Source organism: Haliaeetus leucocephalus, unplaced genomic scaffold (genome assembly GCF_000737465.1).
Source record: "Haliaeetus leucocephalus isolate CR32 unplaced genomic scaffold, Haliaeetus_leucocephalus-4.0 Scaffold362, whole genome shotgun sequence".
Lineage (NCBI taxonomy): Eukaryota > Metazoa > Chordata > Aves > Accipitriformes > Accipitridae > Haliaeetus > Haliaeetus leucocephalus.
Window position 1 is genome coordinate 8,063,803 of NW_010972798.1, and position 20,324 is coordinate 8,084,126.

The 20,324-nt window shown below is 48.1% G+C and overlaps 1 protein-coding gene across 6 annotated transcripts; it reads right to left on the reverse strand.

Moving 5' to 3' along the window:
- Positions 1-774: 774 nt before the first annotated feature.
- Positions 775-17,014, reverse strand: PCYT1A (phosphate cytidylyltransferase 1, choline, alpha). 6 transcript variants are annotated; one of them, XM_010573056.1, is made up of 10 exons: positions 16,912-17,014; positions 15,439-15,559; positions 13,120-13,250; positions 10,211-10,310; positions 7,879-7,995; positions 5,722-5,873; positions 4,828-4,906; positions 3,927-4,069; positions 2,683-2,871; positions 775-2,089 (listed from the first exon to the last, which is right to left on the reverse strand). In XM_010573056.1, exons 3-10 carry the CDS (start codon positions 13,234-13,236, stop codon positions 1,883-1,885), a joined length of 1,104 nt encoding a protein of 367 aa, XP_010571358.1. In that variant the 5' UTR covers positions 13,237-13,250; positions 15,439-15,559; positions 16,912-17,014; the 3' UTR covers positions 775-1,882. The 6 variants fall into 6 exon arrangements, with proteins under 6 accessions (XP_010571358.1, XP_010571357.1, XP_010571356.1 ...); XM_010573055.1 differs by having other exon boundaries at positions 13,120-13,260; XM_010573054.1 differs by having other exon boundaries at positions 13,120-13,260; positions 15,387-15,559.
- Positions 17,015-20,324: the final 3,310 nt, after the last annotated feature.

Genomic DNA, 20,324 nt, shown 5'->3' on the forward strand with positions numbered 1-20,324 from the left:
ATGAGGAATCCCCAAAATACCCTTTCCCATACTGGCTCTGGCCTCAACAGAAGCACAGAGTCTCTGTCAAGCCCTTTAGGCAGTGTGACAAAGGATCAGCAAGATAAAAGCTGGAAAGAAATCACGCCCTGCTCCTACCACAGGGCCCGCATGCCCTGGAAGCATCACACTGGGCAGAGCCTGTGGCACCACTTGACAATTTGCCTCCTTGCACCCGCTGCTCCCCAAGCCCACATCCCACTTTGAAGACCTCCCTGCAGCATTGCTGACTGGGCTCCGAGCTCTCCTCTGCTCCCAGCATCACAGGAGGATACAGGCAACTCAGCCCAGCAGCTCCACCCAGAGACAACGGGTATCACAGGCAAACCCGCACAGAAAAGCAAGCGGGAGCGTCACAGCTACGTGACAGCAAGTCCAGTCTCTCCAGCGCTGGCGGCTGGGACAGAGTGCACAGACCTGCTCTGTGCACAGGAATGCAGCATAGGGAGGGCAACTGGCCACAGGGAGCCACAGGCCACAAAGCTCAGTGTTTATTACAGACATGACAGCAGGCACGACTTGGACCATGGTTTGAAACGAGCAGATTACATGTTTAAAATATTAAAAAGCTGCAGCACTCTCTGATGTTCTTTCTCGTCTGCCTCAAGGAGCGGAGTAAGCGGGCACTGATTTGTGCATTTATTGTGCAAGCCAGGTAACTGTCACATGGGACTGGGACCCTTCACTGTGGTAAAATGTGCCCTTCATCTGTCCAGCTGCACACACCAACACGGACAGCAAACTGGCTGTACGAATTCACTTTTTGTCCTTATAGCAGCGACTTCATGGCACCAGTGTAAAGGACTGCTCCAGCCCTTAGAGTACAGCAACTGAAACACAGACAAACACGCACAGAGCACAGTGTTGAGGGGCCATTTGGACAGACAGTAAAACTTATTACACACCAGAGACTGGGACAAGAAACTTCTCAACAGAGTACTCACATTCATTTCCTACCTGGGCTCTCACACACCCAAGGAAATGCACAGACAACAAGTGCCCTGAAGCAAAGATTCATTCTCTTCTCTCCAACAGCAATTGAGGGCTGAATTTTAGCTCAAGATTTAGCAGTCTTGTTAAGATTAGCCGGAAAGGCCTTTCCCCTGCAGCCCCCATACCATTTGGAGCCGCAAATGCTGCGCACTTGTGGGATGTGCGACTCTATGGTAAGTTCTTCCAGGGTGTAACTCCTGTGTGCTAAGCTGGTAGCTCCCTACCCAGCACGTCCTCACTGCGACATGCTGGGAAGCTCAACTAAGAGGCGTGCGAGCACTACAGGGTCTGCTGGATAGATTCCTATCAGCTCCAGCGCAGCAGAGATGTCTCTTATTGCCTAGAAGCCTCTTTACACCACTGCTTCCTGCGTGCTCTCGAGGTCACGCTGGGTGAGGAACCAAGGGGTCTTTTGTTTGGCAGCTGCACGGATACTGCCTGGGGGTGGGGGAATAAGACAGAGGAGCTGAAGGAAAGAAGAGACAGATGGGTCTTCCCACTCTCCCTCTTGCCTGGAGGTTTAACAAGGGAAAAGAAACCAAAACAAAAGCCACGCTTGAGTGCTATTCTTTGCGCTTTAAAAGAGTATTTTCTTAAAATATAAAACCCATCTTTCCCCTGGAAACCACTAGAACGTAAACAATAAAAAGGGGATTTGGGGAGGAGAAGGGAGAGGAGGATTGAATGTGCTTCCAGGCAGCAGCCCTTGCTAAGAGCAACGGGTGCCTCTGAGGCCCTGTGCTCACCGTCAGCCCTGTTCCTATGGCTCTCTTGCTCATTTAGAGTTCCCCAGTGGGTCCAGACTTAGGATTCGTCGATTAGCGGTTCGCGGCAAATCCCTGCTGGTAGCTTAATCCTCTTCATCCTCACTGATGTCATAGGTGACTGCAGACTCGTTCCTGGAGCGATTGGCCGGTGAGGAAGGAGGAGTCTTGGTTGAAAAGGGCCAGCGGAAGGAGGGAGACGGGGAGCGGTCGTGCGTGGGGCTACTGCTGGGACTCTGCTTTGGGCTGATGGCCTGCAGCATCCGGCCCTTGCCCTCCTTCAGCATGTGTTTCTAGTGATGGAAGCAGGAAGACAGTTAGCACGGCTCAAACAGCAATGGAAATGGACACTACTTACAGCTTGTGCAGCATTTTGAGTTGTTGCATCCCTTCAATGCTTAGTGCAATATAAGAGCAGAAAAAGCCCAAGCATCGCTCTAGGCTTTGGAAACTGCATACTGTGTAACCATTACCCATTCTCAAGCACTTCTAACATGAAGTGCCTGCGATATTTACTCAGCAGCACAGGAAAGCCTGGCAGAACCAAGCAGCTTCAGACTCATCCCAGGCCAGTGACAAAGTGATCGCCAATCTCTTGGCTGCTCAGTGGCCTGCAGGACACAAAGTGGAGTTTACAGGCCAGCTTGTGGGACACAGGAACTTTTCATACTACAGCCGTAACTGGCATTATCCAGTTGGCACGGGTGAGGGCTCCCTGTGAACAGGCTGCCCAAGCCTGGGACAACTTGACTGGAGACTGGCAGCACATCGATCACTGCAACAAACCATAAACCTTTGCTCTGCAGACCATGGGCTCCAGAAGCCCTACAATGACTGCCAAGCTCTCCAAAATCCCCTGCCCTCTTTTCCCAGAGCGGCTCCTTACCAACGCGCCTTCTGGGCCAAACATCTCCAGGAAATTGCCGATGAACTCCCGGGACTTCTCTTCCCACTTCTGAATGAGATCAATACTCTTTTCCTCCACTTTCTGGACAAATTCCTTTGACTTCTCCTCTACATCCTTCACCCGCTTTTTCACCTTATCCACACGCTCCTGGAGGTGGTATTTCTTCTCCTGTACAGTAAATGGTGGATCAGAATACAGCTCACCAGATCTGAGTGGCGACCACCTCTGCTCTGTGTTATTACGCTGAACTGCTGCTTAAGACTTAGCGTCTCCGTTAGTCTTGTGACACTTCTCCTTCACTTCAGTGACACTTCTTCCCTAGGCTAAATGGCAGACATAGTGGGGCTGCGAGTTGCTTTGTGGCAGGCACAGTACACAGAGCAAGACTAAACCCAGAGATAAGCATTATCTAATAGGAGTGCATGGAAGAGGGAAATATTTATACAATATACAGATTAGATTTGAGTGACCTGCTGTAGGTCTCTGCATATCATGATAGCACAAGTCTTTTTGCTGGGTGTTTTTAAACAGAGGCAGTTACATGCCAAAGAGAGGCCAAACAGCCGTTACCTCTCCTGTTTTGTTTTTGTATATGATTGTATTTAAAAAAATAGGCATAGTATCTGAGTGATAAAAAAAAGTTTACTACTTTACTTCCAACATCAGAAGTGCCTTCTGCCATGTATTCTGCTTGCGGGCTAGAGCTGCTCAGCACTGGATCAGAGCATGTCCTTCTCTCCTACCCAAGCACTACCGCTCCTGCAGCTTCAGGAAGGGAATAGTACAGTGACAACAGGATCAGATTTTATCCCAACAAATGACTCTACCTTAAGAAGGTGGCTGAGGGAAGAGGAGAGAGATGAGACACAGCAGCTGCTGCCAAGAACAACCCACACTTCATTCAGTTCAAGAAAACACACATATTGCCACACACCCTGTCTCCAGCTCTTTCAACAGGTAAAACGTCACCAAGACATTTCTGACGATGGAACAGTATTAGCAAAACCCCATTTCCTCTGGGTGGGTGCCAGAGGCAGTTTCAGGGGCAGAAGTCGTCTAATTTCTACTCCAGGGACACTGGTTTGGTGCAACTGCTTAGCTCTGCAGACTGGCCTTTTACTGGCATGTGGCAGGACTGTGCTACCACTAGAGAAGACTCTACATCTCCACACTCTGTAAGATTCTGCTTCATGCAGCTTGTGGTGAGACACACTTCAACTCACGTTTATAAAGCTGACGTTGAGCTCTTTAGCCGTGTAGCCCCGCTGCAGGTTCCGTCTGGCATAAACATCATAGTCCCGCACAATCCGAGTGATGATATCTGATGTTGAGATGCCCTCAGTCCTCTGAGTTGGCGCAAACATGCCTAAAGTTGGGGAACAGGACCCAGGACAGCTGTAGCAAGACCCATGGCAGAAAGCTGCTGCCATCTCTATTAGGAAACAATCTCTCCTGTCAAGACCTCATTTCCTAGCTGTCCTCACACCACCACATCTTTGTCCTTGAATGTACAATACCACGGTCCTCCTTTCCAGGACTATGAGGAAGACCTAGGCAAGACCAAAGCATGTCAAAACACCATGTCTTCTAATGAAAAGCTCTTCCCTTTAGCTGGTTTAAAGACTATTGACTATAATCCACTGCATATAGAACAGTGTGGTGAGAAGGACAGGACAAGGGGTCCTACAATTTAGTGGGTGGAAATATAACAAGCTCTGATAGCTGGATTTGGATAATTTAAATAAGCTGCACCCCCACTAAGTTTTACAGCAAACAGCTAGAGCAATCACTTTGCTAAGTTCACGAGATTCTCCATTTGTGAGAATCTGTAAGCCAAACTGTAGTACTTTTGAAAAAGGTGGCTGTTAATTCAATCTCAATAACTAGACTGGAAGTATGGATTAATGCTGGGCAATGCTTGGCCTGGGACATGGAACAGTCCTAGCCTTAGGAAGTGGGGCCCAAAAGCTGGGCTTCTTCCTGCCCTCAGAGCAGGTCCTGGGCAGACCTTGTTCCCAGAGGGGCACAGCCACTTCCCCAGGCATAATTCTGCCATACAGGGGCACAGGAGAAGCTACAGCAGATTTTTGATGGGAAGCCCTGGAGAATCTGCCCCAGACTCACCTGCTTCTTTTATATGCTTATAAACATCATCGCTGCCAGCAGAAGAATAGGGGATGTCATCGTGTGCAACAAAGTCGATCTGAAAATTAAGAAAGCAATGCTAGTAAACATTTTATCTTGAACGTGCAGCTCTCCTGCTTTCTGTCAAAGGATGGTAACTTTTTGCTCAACACCTCCACACGGGGGTGTGATGGAGAACAGCAAGTCACTTTCCTCTGTTAAAAAGCAACACAGAGCAGCCCCAAGTTCTCACTAACAATTGCATATCAACTGTAAGCACACACCAGAGAGGAAAGGCTGGGACTAAGGACACAGCTGTTTTAAGCTCCACAGAGAAATGGCTTGTTAATGGCAACAAGGGTAAACTAAGCAAACTCCCCTGGAGACTCCTCCACCTCCCTAAACAGTTCAACAGATGTTAAAGACTCATTTCACTTTATCTTACTAACTGATAAAAGACTCTCAAGACAGCTTGCCTGGTCTCCTGCTGCCAGGAAGCTGATGTAGATCTAAGCTGCTCGTGCTATAAGCAGGGAGTTGGACCAGATGCCCTCCAGAAATCCCTTCCAATCCATCTTATCCTCTCCCTACTGCTTTCACACTGATCTGTAACCAGCATCAACTTCTCCTGGAACAGCAAGAACCCTCTCAGGCTTTTTCACCATGTCACAATCTCTACCTTATTTTAACATTACCTGCCAGCTCAGCAAATGCTTCTAGTCTCCCAAGAAACCCACTCAATTTCTATAACCCAGTTCATTCTATATTTAAGGAGTTTCAACAGAAACAGGTTGCTCAGGCAGAGGTCACCCCCATGGATGAATTCTTGCTGTAAACAGCAAGCACAGACAGAGGCTAATCAAAATTCAGAACAGATCAGATGTCAAAAATTACCCTGTGCTCTGCCAGGAACTCGGGGGTGAGCGTCCACGGCGCATTTCTCACCACTTCGTCCACATAGCGACAGTGCTGCACAGCATCATACCGCTCATTTTCATTCATTACTGTGAAGCCCTTGAAGTTATGGGTTAGCTCATCACTGCAGACTGAAGAAACAGGCAGAGAAGAGTGAGCCTGAGGTACTTACCACAATGCTTTATAGTAAAAGGACCTTGCACACACCACTGCTAAAACAGGCAATGCCAGCTGCTGAAGGAGGCTGATACTGGCACTTTCAAACTCAGCTCTTCCAGCCACAAAGCACCAGGAACAGGGAGCGGTGCAGGGCACTAAACTCCTGAGCAATTCTAGGCAGGCTGGGGAATTTCTGCCCAAGCTGGGAACCTACACCCCAATCCCTCAAGACCTCTAGAGCCTGCAACGCTTCTCAAGAAAACCAGCCAATACAGAAGACAACTCTCCTGTATGAAATGGCACCTGGGGGCCTATCAGGCAGAAATCTGCTTTTAAACCTATGGGTGTCTCAGGCTTAGAGAGCGAAGCCCATGAAAAAAACCACTGCCTAAGCTTCTGATTTCATAAAATGCCATACCACTGTCTAGCTCTTGGAAAGTTGTATTAAAACAAAGTGTGAGTTGACAGCAAATGAAGTTAGCTTAATTATTATGTTCTATGAGAAAGTAAATTAACAACTCTTTATAATCTGCAATGTAAGACATTGTGAAGGGGGGAGTTTTATTGGTTATCAGACTCAAAAGTAAACAAAGTATTACCAGTCTCACTGGTATTGGACATATTTATGTTCTAGACAAACAAATGATAAAGAGTGGGTGAGATTGCTCCCAGCTTGGAGCTAATGTTCGCTTGGGCTGTGGCCTCTTGTCTCAGTTCCTGGTGCAAGGGGAGCATTTCATTGCCCTCCACCTCCTCACCAGTCTCTCAGAGGCAGAGCATAGTTACACACCTCGCTACATTAACATGTTAATAATTCGACCTGAAGTTATCGTCCTGTTCGATGTACAACATTTATGTACATGGGGGTGTCTTTCCGCCTGCAAGATTTCTAAGCTCAGAGTGCCTGTAGGTTGGAGCAACTATCTCAGCTCTACTCCCTCCCTTCCCCTTCCAGACACTGCTGTAGCACACACAAAAAATGCAGAAGTACCACTATAAAAATGCCCTCAGCAGCAAGTGAAACTGTTAGGGAAACAAACCACACAAAGATGTTATCATCGCTTTATCACAGGATCAGAGTTTCATTTTGCTTCAGGAAGCTAATGGTAGTTGAGAAAACTAGTTAAAGGTATTCTCAGCTCTGATACTTTAACATCATTATGCAGCCTGACCAGAGGTCACCTCCTGACAGACAACATGCACAGCCTGATATGTCTTTAAGGTGGGTGAAGGTACGGGCACAAAGGCACTGCCTGGACAGAGGCCAACGTATTACAGCAGCCAGAAGAAAGGGTTTCTTTTTTCCCTGTTATATTCTTGAAGGAGGCCTGGCTGAAACACCTCTGCTAGATCCCCTCAGGCAGTCAGCAGTATATTCCTGGCGTTATCTAAAGACTTTTCAACCTAACAGACAAAATGGGGAACTTCTGTTTGGAGAAATGGGGCCTCACTGACTTCCACGTGGCCAGGCACATGCCCAAGGAACCACCGAGGTCTCCACGCTCCTAGTGGGACCTGTTTGGGATTAGCCATAAGCAATCCCCAGCAGAAAGCTGGAGCGGGGAATGACTTGCAGGGCAATACAGGTGACACAAAGCTCAACCAGCCATGGAGGGACTGTTACTCATTCTTTAACTGTCTCATTCAAGAGGCAGATGCTCAATTGCCCCTAACATATTTTGATACTCAGACGTGCAACTCACCAGTATCTGTCACAAAATAGAGGGGTCAAATTAGAACAGCATGATCAAAAATCTTTCCCTTAAGCACCGATTTGGTACAACCTATCTTTCTGCAGACATATCCAACTCTCAACATATTGCAATAAGACTCCAACAACATTTGGGACAACTGGCTGCAGTGAGATCCACTGAGGCCATAAACACAAAAACCCTGCTATGCCATCTGTATGCACAACCACGGACGGAGGTAGACTGTACTCCTATGACAGCCAAAGTCAACAAGGTCACTCCTTACCTCCAACAATGAGGTATGTGTTTGGGAAGAGGTTCTTCGCTTGCATCAAGGCCCGGGCATGTCCAGAGTGAAACAAATCAAAGATTCCATCTGCATAAACTCTGACGGGGCGATCCACTGTGCCAAAGGGACAGAGAGACATTTGTGAAGATGCCTTCCTGGAGAAGCAGCTGCTGCTCATGCCCGCATTTGGGGACCTTCTGAAATTCATGAGGGTGTTGCAGAAAACTGGCAGAATGCAGAGCCATAGCCAGGAAAGATTTGTGAAGAGAAACGGCTGGCGCTCTGCCTTCCCACATGGAAACAAATGCAGCTGAGCACAGAGCTGAAATACAACCATGTTCAAAGACAGACTTAAGGCCTACCACATATCCACTGAAACAAGGGAGGGGAGACGAAGGGGAAAGCAAACCCTGAACATCTCCCTCCTACGGAAATCCAAAAGCAGCATTAACTTTTTGCACAGCAGTGAGCTACCAGAGGGGAAGTGGCCCAAATGTTTCACAGGTGCCTGTTTTCCCCCTGCCAGCCAGGATGGCACCTCAAGACATTTTTATCATCCTCCTCTGCAGCCCACTGCCACAGCTACCAGTCTAGCTGAGGGACCAGACCATTCTGATTCCCCACCAGCATCATCAGCTCCCCCAGACCCATGAAGAGTATGGCTCTATCCAAAAACCCAGCTGGACTACTCAAAGAAAGGCAGATACAATTCTGCTGAACCACTGGCACTAACAGCTAAATTCATAGGTAAGTAAGGAGGAATGAAACTTTCCTCAGGCCACCTCTGCCAGGGGAAATTGTAGCTTAGCTCTTTGAGGTCAGCAGAGGTAAAGTGAGATAGTTTAGGACTGCCACATAATAGTAGGAGGCTCCCTACCTTCTGGTCTCCTGGGACCACACAGGACTGCAGTCCTCTTGCTACTGGTAACAGAAAGCCACACATTCTTGGTATCTGACATACTTGGGAATGGCCTGCTGCTCTCTGGTCCAATTCAGGCAGACAGACTCAGAGGAGCGGTGTGAGCAGAGGCACACCAAAGCTGCAGCAAGGAAAGGGCAGAGAGAAGACCTAGCAGGAGAGACGAAACCCCACGGGTCTGGGCAGGGCCCTGAAGGCGCCTACAGACAGAGCCTGGGAGGCAGCAAGAGGATGAGTTGATGAAAAGGTAGGTTGTTAAATTCAAGCTAAGCAGAGGAGTCAGTTTGAGGACAGCCTCTTACAATCACTTTTCAGCAAATCCACCTCAGTCCAAAGATGCCAGGAGGCTCTGGAGAGCCAAGGATCTGGAGATCTGAGACGGCAAAGGCTTTCTGTATGCCAGAAGAGGACTGGTCCTTGCAGGCCTTTACTAAAGTGCAATCATGTTCTGGAAACTGGCTGGGACATCCTTCCCTTTTCCTCCATACCTGCAGCAGCTGCAGTTCCTGAGCACAGGCATAAACAGCAACAAGGAAGCATGCAGTGTATTTTAGTCTTTTAGCAGGCAGGAGAGCCATCACTTGAAATCAGAGACCTTTGTGCAGCCTCTGGAGTCTTTCAGCTGGGAAATTAATGAGGACTGTGAAATGCATTGGATTTCCAGAACCTCTGGCAGGAAACTACTGCCAGGTCTCAATTCGAGCTGGCTTATCTCTCAGCAGCAGTCAGGTAGGTAGAAGTGTAGCATTTTTATTGTCTCTGTAGCCATAACAGAGAGGCCAAGTAAGACAGCACCGGCTGCACACTCTGTTTGGCAAGAGAGGGCAGCCATCCTTCAGGAGCCAGTCCTGCCTCTGCCTCCCCTTTGGACTTGCAAAGTGAACAGTGTTTCTCCCAGCCTGGTTTAGAGAATAAAAGGACATGTTCTTGTTGTGGGGCTGGCCTACTGTGTTTAACGATACTTTAATTCAAGTCCAGGCTAGGATGGGACGTTCTGGACAAAGATGTATGTTGGTTTTACTTGCCCATTTCGAGTTTCAGAAAAGACCACTTTTAAAGTGCTTAACTTTAAGCTGCCTCAGACAAAGTAGTAGAGAAAAATGTTTAGCTCTGATACTATTCTATAGCTGTCAGTGGCACAGCAAGAGCTAAACCACAACTATTTGCTTCAAACAGTCTTACTGGTGAAGGTATGGCTCCTCACACACACAAGCTCCAATTTCTGTATACTGGCAGGCCCAATTTCACATGGGAACAGTTACCTACACACCAAAGCATTAACAAAGTCATTGGCTGCAAACTCGGTCTGACACACAAGGTTGGTTTGGTCTCAGAGATATCACAATCCCACCTGCCTCCCCCAAACCCCAACATTTATACAATCGCCTTCTGGTCTGTTTTTTTACTTACAAGGGGTCCCTCTCATCGCTTCTTCGTATGTTACTCTGATGTATGGCTTGCTGTAATCGATTTCCACTTCGTCTGAAAATGGAGCTGGTTCCCTCAGTCCCTAAACAGCCAGAGAAGGTTAGCTGTGAGAATGCAAAGGTGAGTGCAGTACCTAGCGGCAGCGCTGCCACTGCAGTGTCCCAGTCACCGAGTGACTCACTGTGTCTCTGCACGATTCAAACACATGTACTGAAAGACTAATTAGTGTTAAACCTCAAAAACAGCCCTGCAGGGTGATTAGCCTGAGTTTAGAGAGGGAGAGAGAGAGAAAAGTAGAGTTAAGAAGATGGTAGTCATACTGGACCCAAGAAAACTGGAGGCTTGGATCTGCAGCTAGTAAAACCAGGCTTTTGACGAACAGCAGTTCACAGCAGCACAAGCCAAGCTTCGTCAAACCTCACTGTCGCAGCTCCAGCTACGCCCACCCGGGTAAGACCATCACTTTGCTATGCCTGAGCGCTTGTGCTGTGATGTACAAATTTTAACAGCTCCTCAATCTAAGTGTATGAATGAGCAGAAGTGCAATATCAACAGCAGCACAAATTCCCAGGGAATGTGGGTATCGTCACCCACTTCTGAGCCATAAAGTGAGAGACTGACCTCGACCTGTGGCAGAGTGTCTCCAACTGCTGAGGAAAACCCCTCTAATCTGCTAGCTTGACCACAGCAGTATGTTTAATCAGCAACTGAAGACCAGCTATCATTTCTGGTCTCTCCTCTGAATGGAAACAAAACATTTGCCCTTCCCATAGCAGAGCAAACAGCTCAATTTCCTTCTAGCTTGAAGGTGTGGGGCAGCAATGGATGTCTCTTTCCTGAGCCAGAAGATGAGGAAACAAGCTTGCAGATCATTACAATAATACCTTCAAGCTGCAAAAAGCTGACCAGCAGTTTCCTCTCTGGCTTCCTGTCCCATTGCAGTATCCTGCCATGGTGCCCAGCACCACTGCAACCAGAAAGACCACTGCTATTAGTGCTAATGTCATTCCTTATTAGAGTGCTCAAAGTGAAGTGCACAGGAAAGCAACCACTGACTACTACATTCAAGCAAACTGATACTGCTGAAAATTTTCTTTAACTCACTGAGGCTCTAGTACCCGCATTTCACACTCCACCTCCTCTACCAGGATCCTTACTGTTAGGTAAGGCCTGCAGGTCTCTGCTTTCATCACTATCATTATATCTGGGACTTGTGAACAGATTCTTTGCAGTTTGGTTGGCACATACCTGATATGAAGCTAGAAATAAAAGCATAAAAAAATCCCTATCAAAATTATCAGAGGATCACAGCAAAATGTCCTTAAAAGTTCCTCCCAGAGTCTTGCCCTTCCTCTGCAGCACCTACGAGGGTCAGGACTCAACCTGATGTACACAATAAAATAGACTTGTGCATCAGCAGGCTTGTTACCACCATCCGCTGCTGAGCCCTGCTGCTTCAGGGGAACACTCTGCCAGCCTGCTGTTTAGCTGCGAGTGGTAAAGGCTTCAAGGTAATATCACGGTTAGGCAACACTACTACTCTTGCTATAATAAATAAATCTTTCACAAAAGGAAGAAAAAAGAAATCTTTTATCAGGAGGTCTGTGTTAGCCTTGTGGCTAAAAAACAGCCAGGAAGTTTAGAAAGTGGCTAGATATTACTTGTCTTGTGCTGTTCATAGACAGATGCTTTATTTCTAACACAGGACAGACACCATGGAATAACCTGCACACTTCTCTTCCTTAATGAAATACATGGGGTCCTTAAGACGAACCGGGTGGGTTTTGACAGCAGTCAAGGATATAAAGGGTCTGTGGGATAAGTCATGCAACAGCTCAAGCCTCCATTCCCAACACCTGCCTCCCCAATTCTCACTGCTGGTGCTGCTCTTACTTTGTTACCATCTGTCAAATGCTCTGGGACAGGACTGAAGTACTCCTGAAGAGCAAAACGTTGTTATCAAAGAGGAAAGCTGCAACACATCACTGTATTTTGCCAACGACTATGACCCCAGTATGATGTGGCAGGTATGGTAACTGGCTTTCAACAGAGATAAGGAAAGAGCAACTACAGCACATGGGATACACAGGACAGCTCCAGGAAGAGGGAAGAGAAGAGCTGTAAAAAGCCCATCATCGCAGTATTGCGGCAAGGACAAGTTAAAGTCAGCCCTTTACACTAGCATTAACTGGCACAGACTCCCTTTAAAAGAGACCCCACTGGCTTTAGCTTGTTAAAGCCATCCCAAGGTTGACCTAGAAGGAGAAATCCTTTCAGTTGTTTTTTTCTTTTTTTTCCTGAACACTCCTGAAGTACCAGCAACACAAATGCAGTCTCCTGCCAGACCAAGAGAATCAAAAGAATAGTCATCTTCCCAGTGTTTCAGAGCGTGCATTCAAAAGGTTGCTTTTGCAGGTGCTTAGACTTCAGACCCTCCTGCAGTTCCCCTGACTTGAACAGCACTGCTTTCTGCAAGGAGCATGAGTTGTTACGTGCTTGTTTGGAGTACTTCTCCCTCCTGCCGGGTCACATAAGAAAACCCACCTGCGAGAAATGAATGCTTACTTCTCCACAGGTATCTATATGCATGCCTGTTTGGGTTCAGTGTAAGGGACTACAAACAGGCCGGACACACCACAAAAGCAGCTTAGCGACGCTTGCCTCAGACCTAATTTAAGCCCACATTGTAAGTATGTTATTAGTATGAACAAAGGAAGATTTTAAACTGGCTTTGCAAGAAGGATAGATACTGTCATTTGCTTCTCCCACCTCCACCCCCTCCCGACTTGTTTTCTGTGTCCACAGAAAAACCATCACATTTATCTTTCTGCTATTACGGTTCAATGTCCTAATCTCACAAGCACATAAAGCTCCTATCTCTGCTTACTTACGAGTGAACGTCGGGACATTTTTGGAGGTATTCCATCCAGCTCTGTCGCCCCATTAGGGCCAGATCCATCTTTTCTTCTCTTTCGGGAATTCAGCCTGGAGGAGGTTGGTGGCTCCATCTTGCCAAGCACGTCTAGTAAGAACTGGAACAAAATGAAGAAGAGGGGGGGAAAAAAAACCCACCAAAAAAAAACCCCCAAACCCAAAAGAAGAGATATTTCTCAACTCTTCCAAAGCAGAATCAGTCAATAGCAGGCACAGTGTACAGAAGGTCAGTGCAAAGACGCAGCCACCTAACAAGGGGCTTAGCCAGTTGTATTTGGCATCAGCTGCCAAGGCTTGACAAACAGTGCCTGGTGGGAATACTGAATCATTTAACGCAACTCGGAACCGTTCTGCAGACAGAAGTGTGCAGCAGTCAGCTGGCTGGAAAGAAACTCACACAAGAGTTGCAATGCAAGTTATAAATCATTACTCCAGGCTAATTATGCTATTTTAGCATCTGAAAAGCAACCTAAGGATTAAGGCATGCCCAGTCTGCATTCAGCCCTCCCCCAGCTCTCATTTTGATGAATGCAAACACTTTTTTACCCTTTTCTGTTTCCCCATGCCCCCCACCCCAAGAGCTGGTGGGTGTGCTGCATCCCTGTACAATCCTGAAGAGAGGGAAAAGCAGGTTTAAGCAGAAGGAATAAGGGTGAGGGAAGGGGTGCAACCCATGGTCATAAAAAATAACTAACTAGCTTGCTGTTTGCTTTGTTGTTTGTGTAAGACCAAGCTGCAGCTCCCCACTGGGGTCAGCTCACCTTGGGATGGCTGCCATTATGCTCCCCTCTTGTCCCCTGTCCCCACCGCAGTGGTGACTCAGCTGATGGTGAAGCAGCTGCTGACACCACATTAGGGCACACTTACTTCTGGCACTTTATGTACCAGGTTGTAATTAGTGGTGGTTCAGCTGAACTGCTTCTGTGATGAATAGACAGAAAGACTACCAGTTTGGGACAGAAATTTTGACAGCTATCTGGAAGAAAGCTATCTGTGCTTTTGAGCTGGAGTCATTGTACCTTCCCAAAATGGCCCTGGAGCATTAGGAAGCCCAGCACTTCACACAGCTGAAGCAAAGCTAAGGATTTACAGAAAGGCATGGCAGCAAACATTCCCTTTTCAGCTGCTGTAGGAGTTAGAAATGGGTGCTAAATTTGCAAAGGTTATAACTAAAGAGCAGCATTATCTCTCTGGCTCACTTGAAGTGTGCAGCTTTCCAGTGCAGCTAATGGCACTTCTGACCTGCTGCTCCCAAGAGCAGCATGACCCCTCCACCCAGGAACGATGCTTACGTGTGCGCCTCAACACACTAATAACACGAGCTGTGTGGAATTTAAAATGTCTCTCCACCCACATGCAGTGGTTGTGCTGGAACATGTTAGGTGGGGCAAGCACAAGGTATAAGAAAGGGCAGATGTCCCTCTGAACACCACCTCTCTCCTCAGCAGAGGGTCTCTGCTGAGTGTTCCTGCTTGGGACAAGCTGGAACTGCCCTCAGTGATGGCCACTGGGCAAAGCTCTGCTGTTCAGCAGCCAAGAAGCGTGGGCTTTGTGAGAGAGCTGTTAAGAAGCAGATTTAGTGATCAGACTTACTCAAGCACAAATGACTCCAGGTTAAGGAATGTTCCAAAGTAAAGAGTCAAACATAGTTTAATAACACGCAAACACATTGCCCTCCCCACCTACCATCAAAAAGATGATACCTTATGAACAGTGTTAGAGCCAAACACAGCTGAACTGGTTTTGGGCTACATGCACATAAGTATCCCAGACTGCTCTGCTAGACCTAACACAAATCACTAAGAACAGGAAAATAGAATCTTAGGTAAGTGGGGAGCCAAAATAACATTGGGGAGAATACAAAAGGGACAGTGAAGAGCAGCCACAAGGACATTTCAGAACCGCACGAGCCCTCCAGCACTCACTCCATAACGCCTGCGAGTCAACTTTGCAGAGTTTCCCCCATTCCAGTAACTAATTTACTATTTCCTCACAACAGACAAACATACAGGAGTGTGCAAAAGCAATCTCAGGCAAAAAGAGTCTGCAACGCTGAGCTCCAAGTCTTCAAACACTTCACCAAACATTTAACTTTCAGGCAAGATCTGTGCTATAAATGCACCAGCTTTCAGGGTGCCTCTGTGAAAACACAGGGTATGACACAAGTAATTCTTAGGTTTTGCAAGGTGCCATCTTGCAAGCACACTCTGTATCAGTTATTTACTTTACCACCATGGTCCTAGCAGAAACCATCCAGTTCACAAAAAGCAGCAGACCTCTGTCTCTAGTTCATGTAACCCCAGCGTTCACGGAAACAGCAGTAGATTTTCCTGTTATTTGGTCAAAATAATTTCACTGTGCTTCAAGTCACCTGTTGGTCTCTGACCACTCGCTTTCCTTCCCTTCGGAGAGAATTAAAAGGTCTGTTAATGTGCTGAATGCAGTCATTCTGATCCGCTGCCCAGCAAAACATTAAAAAGCGCTGGCAGAGGCTTTGGTGCTGAAGGACGGACATAGCAGCCTCCACGCACAAACAGGTGAATACCTTGGCCTGTCAGAGCAACCAGGCTTCTCTGCACACAAGTGCACTCTCTGCTGAGTTACCGCCAGCATCTTGCTGCTGGGTGCAGAGCTCAGGGCCAGCCAAAGAACTGCGGGTTACAGCACAGGGCAACATTGTGCTTTATGCTGATGTACAGCAGCACTGTCCAAGCCCAGAAGAAATCTCCAACAGCTTCTTCCCACCCCTCCCACACCCAACCACCTGCTTTCCTCCACCCTAACTCACTTTTCCACTTCTCAAGGTGTAGGTAGTCAAATGATGGCAAACAATAGCTTAGGCGAATGGATTTGCTTTGCATTAAGTAAGCAGCAGCAGTCAGACAGCACCAGCTGCCCAGCAGCAGCAGCTCTACCTGACATACCAAGGGAGAAACCAGCTTTGAGGATGGTGTAAATATGCTCTCTCTGCTCTAATGTTACAGGCTAGATGTTGCTGAAGGAGCCTCTGCAGCGACCGGAGAGCTGGGCTGGGCACCTCATGAGAGTGATGCAGCTCTGCTAATTACTCAAATTAATGCAGAAATTAAACAATAATTTTACCACTCTTCAGAGCTTTAAAACCTCTATCCTGTGGCTAGTGCGTTTCTGGGAAGTCCTCCCAGCACCAAACTCATCTTCATTAAAAACTGGGAACATGTTGTTTTTAAAAACAAACCATACCTTACTGCAATAAAGCTACTAATCTTAGAATGCTTCATTTTGACCCAAATGACTAAAATAGCATCCCAAACAATTACTTACTAACAATGGGATCCAGCATCTGTAGCTGAGCTTAACACATGAGCACACAGCTTTGCTTCCCCAAATGCATAAAACACTGACTGTTCTAAAATTAATTAATTTGCAGCAGATGGGGAAGGGGAAGAGAAGATAACTCTCAAAGCTCATTCTGAAAAACTCCAAGATAAAAACCAGGCATAACCAGAAGAAAGAGTCCTGCTGTAAAATGTTAACATCATTCTATTTTGTTTAAGGCGTTGCCCTCCTGCATTACTGAGTCCATGCTGAACACGAGAAACTGCTTGCTAGGAGCAAAGTTAAGAAGTGCCCCATTCAGTAAAGCCATGGGCAGATCACAGTCTCGGCAACACTTTACAAAACACTCGGGGCTTTGCTTCTGAAACTGATTTCTTTGGTGCATATTCTGTATCAAAGAGATGCCTTGCATCAGCTGCCAGCTAGCTCACCTCGAGAGAGTTGTACAGGCTCTGTGAGAAGCAGCCGACTGCCAGATGGGAGAAGAGTTGCTTTCCCTGTCAGGGAATCACTGAATCCCACTGAAGCGCAGCCACTTCTGGGAGGGAAGAAGGACAAGCATCGATTACCATGAAGAAAAAAAAATACATAGGCAGAGAAGGAATTTAAAACTTCTCCCTTAGTGTGAGTTAACTACACCATCATCCAAGCTGGAATTTAGCCACAACACCAAAGTTAACACCTCTGGCAGATGGAGAAGGTCAGAATAGGTGCAGCAAATCTTCTTGCTTAGCCAAAGCCTTATCTCACTGTCTGCATCTTCATGGACAGTACTGATGTTTTGTTTATCCTTGGTGGTGTCAGGGAACTGCCTGCCTCACACTACACCGGAGAAGCAGATCAGATATTTCTGCACCCTAAGCACGCTGATAGCATGAGGACCTGGCCCATCCGCATTCTTTGTGTTTTAATGTCCCGAGGAATTTCTTGAAGAATATTATCTGCATATCTACATGCAGTAGCAGGATTTCTTCTGCCACTTCCGCTGCTTTTCGCTTGCAGATTTACGCGCCGAGGCAAAATAAATCCTGCTACTTAAACTCGAAGCGTGTGCAAAACAAGAGCTTACTGCAACAACTCAGTAAATGCTCCAGCTCAAAGCTGCTGCATTTCTCACCAGGGATCCGAGTCAGCACAAGGGCAGCACACTGGACCAGCGAGGCCCCTCTGACACCCACAGCTCCCAGGCTCCCTCATCGTCCCTCTGAACTTGGAAGGCGTTGGCACAGTCAGATGTGACTGTCATGTGCTGCTTTGCCTACAAGATCATTCCACTTTATGGGAGCAAGCTATTTCTCTTCTGCTGACTCATCTGCAGGCAAATACTACTAAACTTTGCACTCTGCCAGCTGTCTGCAGAGAAGCATTGCCTTGACACATGGACTGCACGTAAGCGAGAGCCTCAGGGAAAAGGAATAAGTCCTGTCACTTCAGATAATTCCCCTGCCAGGCTGTAAAGTACCCAAAGGACCCTGCATTCCTTGGTCATGGAGAGAAGAAAATCCTTTTCCCACTGTCCTCCCCCACCTCCAACCCCCAGCTTACAATCAACCTTACTGGTGTGTATTCCTGTAGAGATCTGTTGTAGACAGAAAGACTCAAAAGAAGTTAATGACAGAAGACTCATCACTGACTCCTCGAGAAACCAATAAAAGCCTGTTTACAAGATGAGGGTTAATCTGTACAGAATCACTAGGAGAGATCACGATCTCTCTTCAATCCATGCTTAAAAATCTTGCCTGATCTCCAAGGCAACTTCATTCCCAGCCCAGGCAGGCCCAACTCTGCCCCAATCTCCAGACTGAGAGCATCTGCTTCAAAACTAAGTGTTAATGGCTGTGACCCAGCCTGCTCACCTCCAGAGAAGACTGCGACTCTCCCCAGCATGGCTGCTCTCCCCACAGTCAGCATCTGCTCTACCTAGATGGTCTAAGCCCTCAAGCCCCTTATAAAGGTTACTGCAGGATCTGGCAGGCAGAGTCCTGTCTACACTTAAAACATAGGCTGCTTCAGCTACTCTGGTTGAGCAAAAGCAGCTATCCTGCAGCATATTAATAGCCTTGTGAACGTATAAAAGGGATTCCAGTTCAGCCAGTACCACATGTTGGTCCAACAGCACCCAGACCTGGGCCTTTGCTATACTGGCTAAAACAAATCCCCAAACCTTGCATCCCCTGCTGCTACAGGCAGGCTGATAACATTTCCTCAGGCAGAGCTCAAGCACCCTGAAGATCTGGTACCCGTGTCCTGCAATCGATGAAAAGATGCTGCTCTTCACCAACGAAGTCCCAAATGGCTCAAGATAATTCTCTCTAACACCACAACTGAAAACAGTGCAGCGTGATCACCTAGGCAGAGCTGCTATGAAATACAAAAAAGAGAAACTGCTGGCAAGACCTCCTTGGTGAATTCACAGCCCTTCTGGGTACACCACAACCCCGAGGCACTGAGTGTCCTAGCATGTGACAAAGTGTCTGCAAAATTTCAGCAGAGAAATGCAGAATATCAGAGAAAATCTGGAGCCCGCCCAGGGACAAGAAAGTACAAGGATGGGCGGTCATTCTTTCCTGACTTCTGTGTTGCATTTCATCATGTTTCATTTTTAGGGCTTAACAGCTGGGCCTTTTGAGACTTCAGGAGACAACCTCCTTTAGGAGGTTTACACATCCGTACCAAATCCTCGCTTCAACAATTATTGTTTGTAGCTCATCTTACAGTAATTTCAAGACAATTACAATCCAGATGTTGGACCAAGAAACTTCCAAGTCACAAATTTTAATAATTCTGTATATATAAGAAGTTTCTCCAGGAAATAAAGCACGGATATTTGTCACCTGAATTTCAGAAGCAAATACGGTGGCTCTGCTCAGGGCCTGGTGTCCTGCAGATGGAACACCCACCATTACCTGCTTCTGACCACGCCGGTCTTTGCCAGCCGCAGGCTGGGGGAACCCGGTGCTGCAACGGCACAGGCTGGGGACAGAGGAGGAAAGGCCACCTGCAGCATCCTGCACCTCCCTCCACAGCGCGCGAGGGCTACCGAGAAGCGTCGCAGCTCTCAGAATTCCTGCAGATTTTAACTCTAATTATACAACCATTAATCAGCGCAGCCAGGACTTTGGCGGACACAAAAAGCGGGTTAGAGAGGATGTGTGCCCGTGCAGCAGCTAGGTCACACCTTCCTTCTCCGCAGTCAGGGCCACCTCCTCGTCGTTTGCCTTGGCTGCGTCCCCTAGGTGGGGGAGATGTCCCCCAAAGCCCCCACGCTCCAAGCCCTGCGGGTGGACTCCAAAAGTTTCCCAAAGCGCTTGCTGCTGTCTCCTCTCCGCCTGCCCCCACCGCAGCCGGTCCTGCCATCCCTCGATCACGGTGCCCGAGCCCCAGCCTCTCCCCAAGCCCCCACAACGGGGAACCAGCGCCCCGCGTCCCCTCCCCAGCAGGCATCACCCCTTTGCCCGAAGCCAAGCGCCCCGCGTCCCCACCAGCCCGCACCTCCCAGAGCCCCCCTGCCCCGCAGCGAGCCCGCCGCACCCGGGGGCGGAGGGGGGCTGCCCCCGTGCCTGTGCCACGGCCACCCTGCAGGGAGAGGGGTCCCGAGGAGGGACCCCCCGCCTCACGCCGCAGGGGGGAGGTGTGAGGTGCCCCTCATGTGCCCCCCCCCACCGGTCTCCAGCCCCGCGGCGCGCACCCCACGGCGAGCGCCCTGTCCCCTGCGGTGCCCTTCCCCACACCGCACCCCAGGGGGGATACCTGTCAGTCCCACAGGGACGGACACCCCCACAGGGACGGACACCCCCACAGGGACACCCCCACAGCCACCCCAGTGCCCCCCCGCATCCCTCAG

Excerpts from the sequence above, each read along its gene's own strand:
- PCYT1A (XM_010573053.1), bottom strand. The coding sequence starts at position 13,589 with ATGATTTATAACTTGCATTGCAACTCTTGT. Across the intron at positions 7,996-10,210 it reads AGCGATGAGAGGGACCCCTT|TGGATCGCCCCGTCAGAGTT; the intron begins GTAAGTAAAAAA and ends CCTTTGGCACAG. Across the intron at positions 5,874-7,878 it reads CACATACCTCATTGTTGGAG|TCTGCAGTGATGAGCTAACC; the intron begins GTAAGGAGTGAC and ends CTGTTTCTTCAG.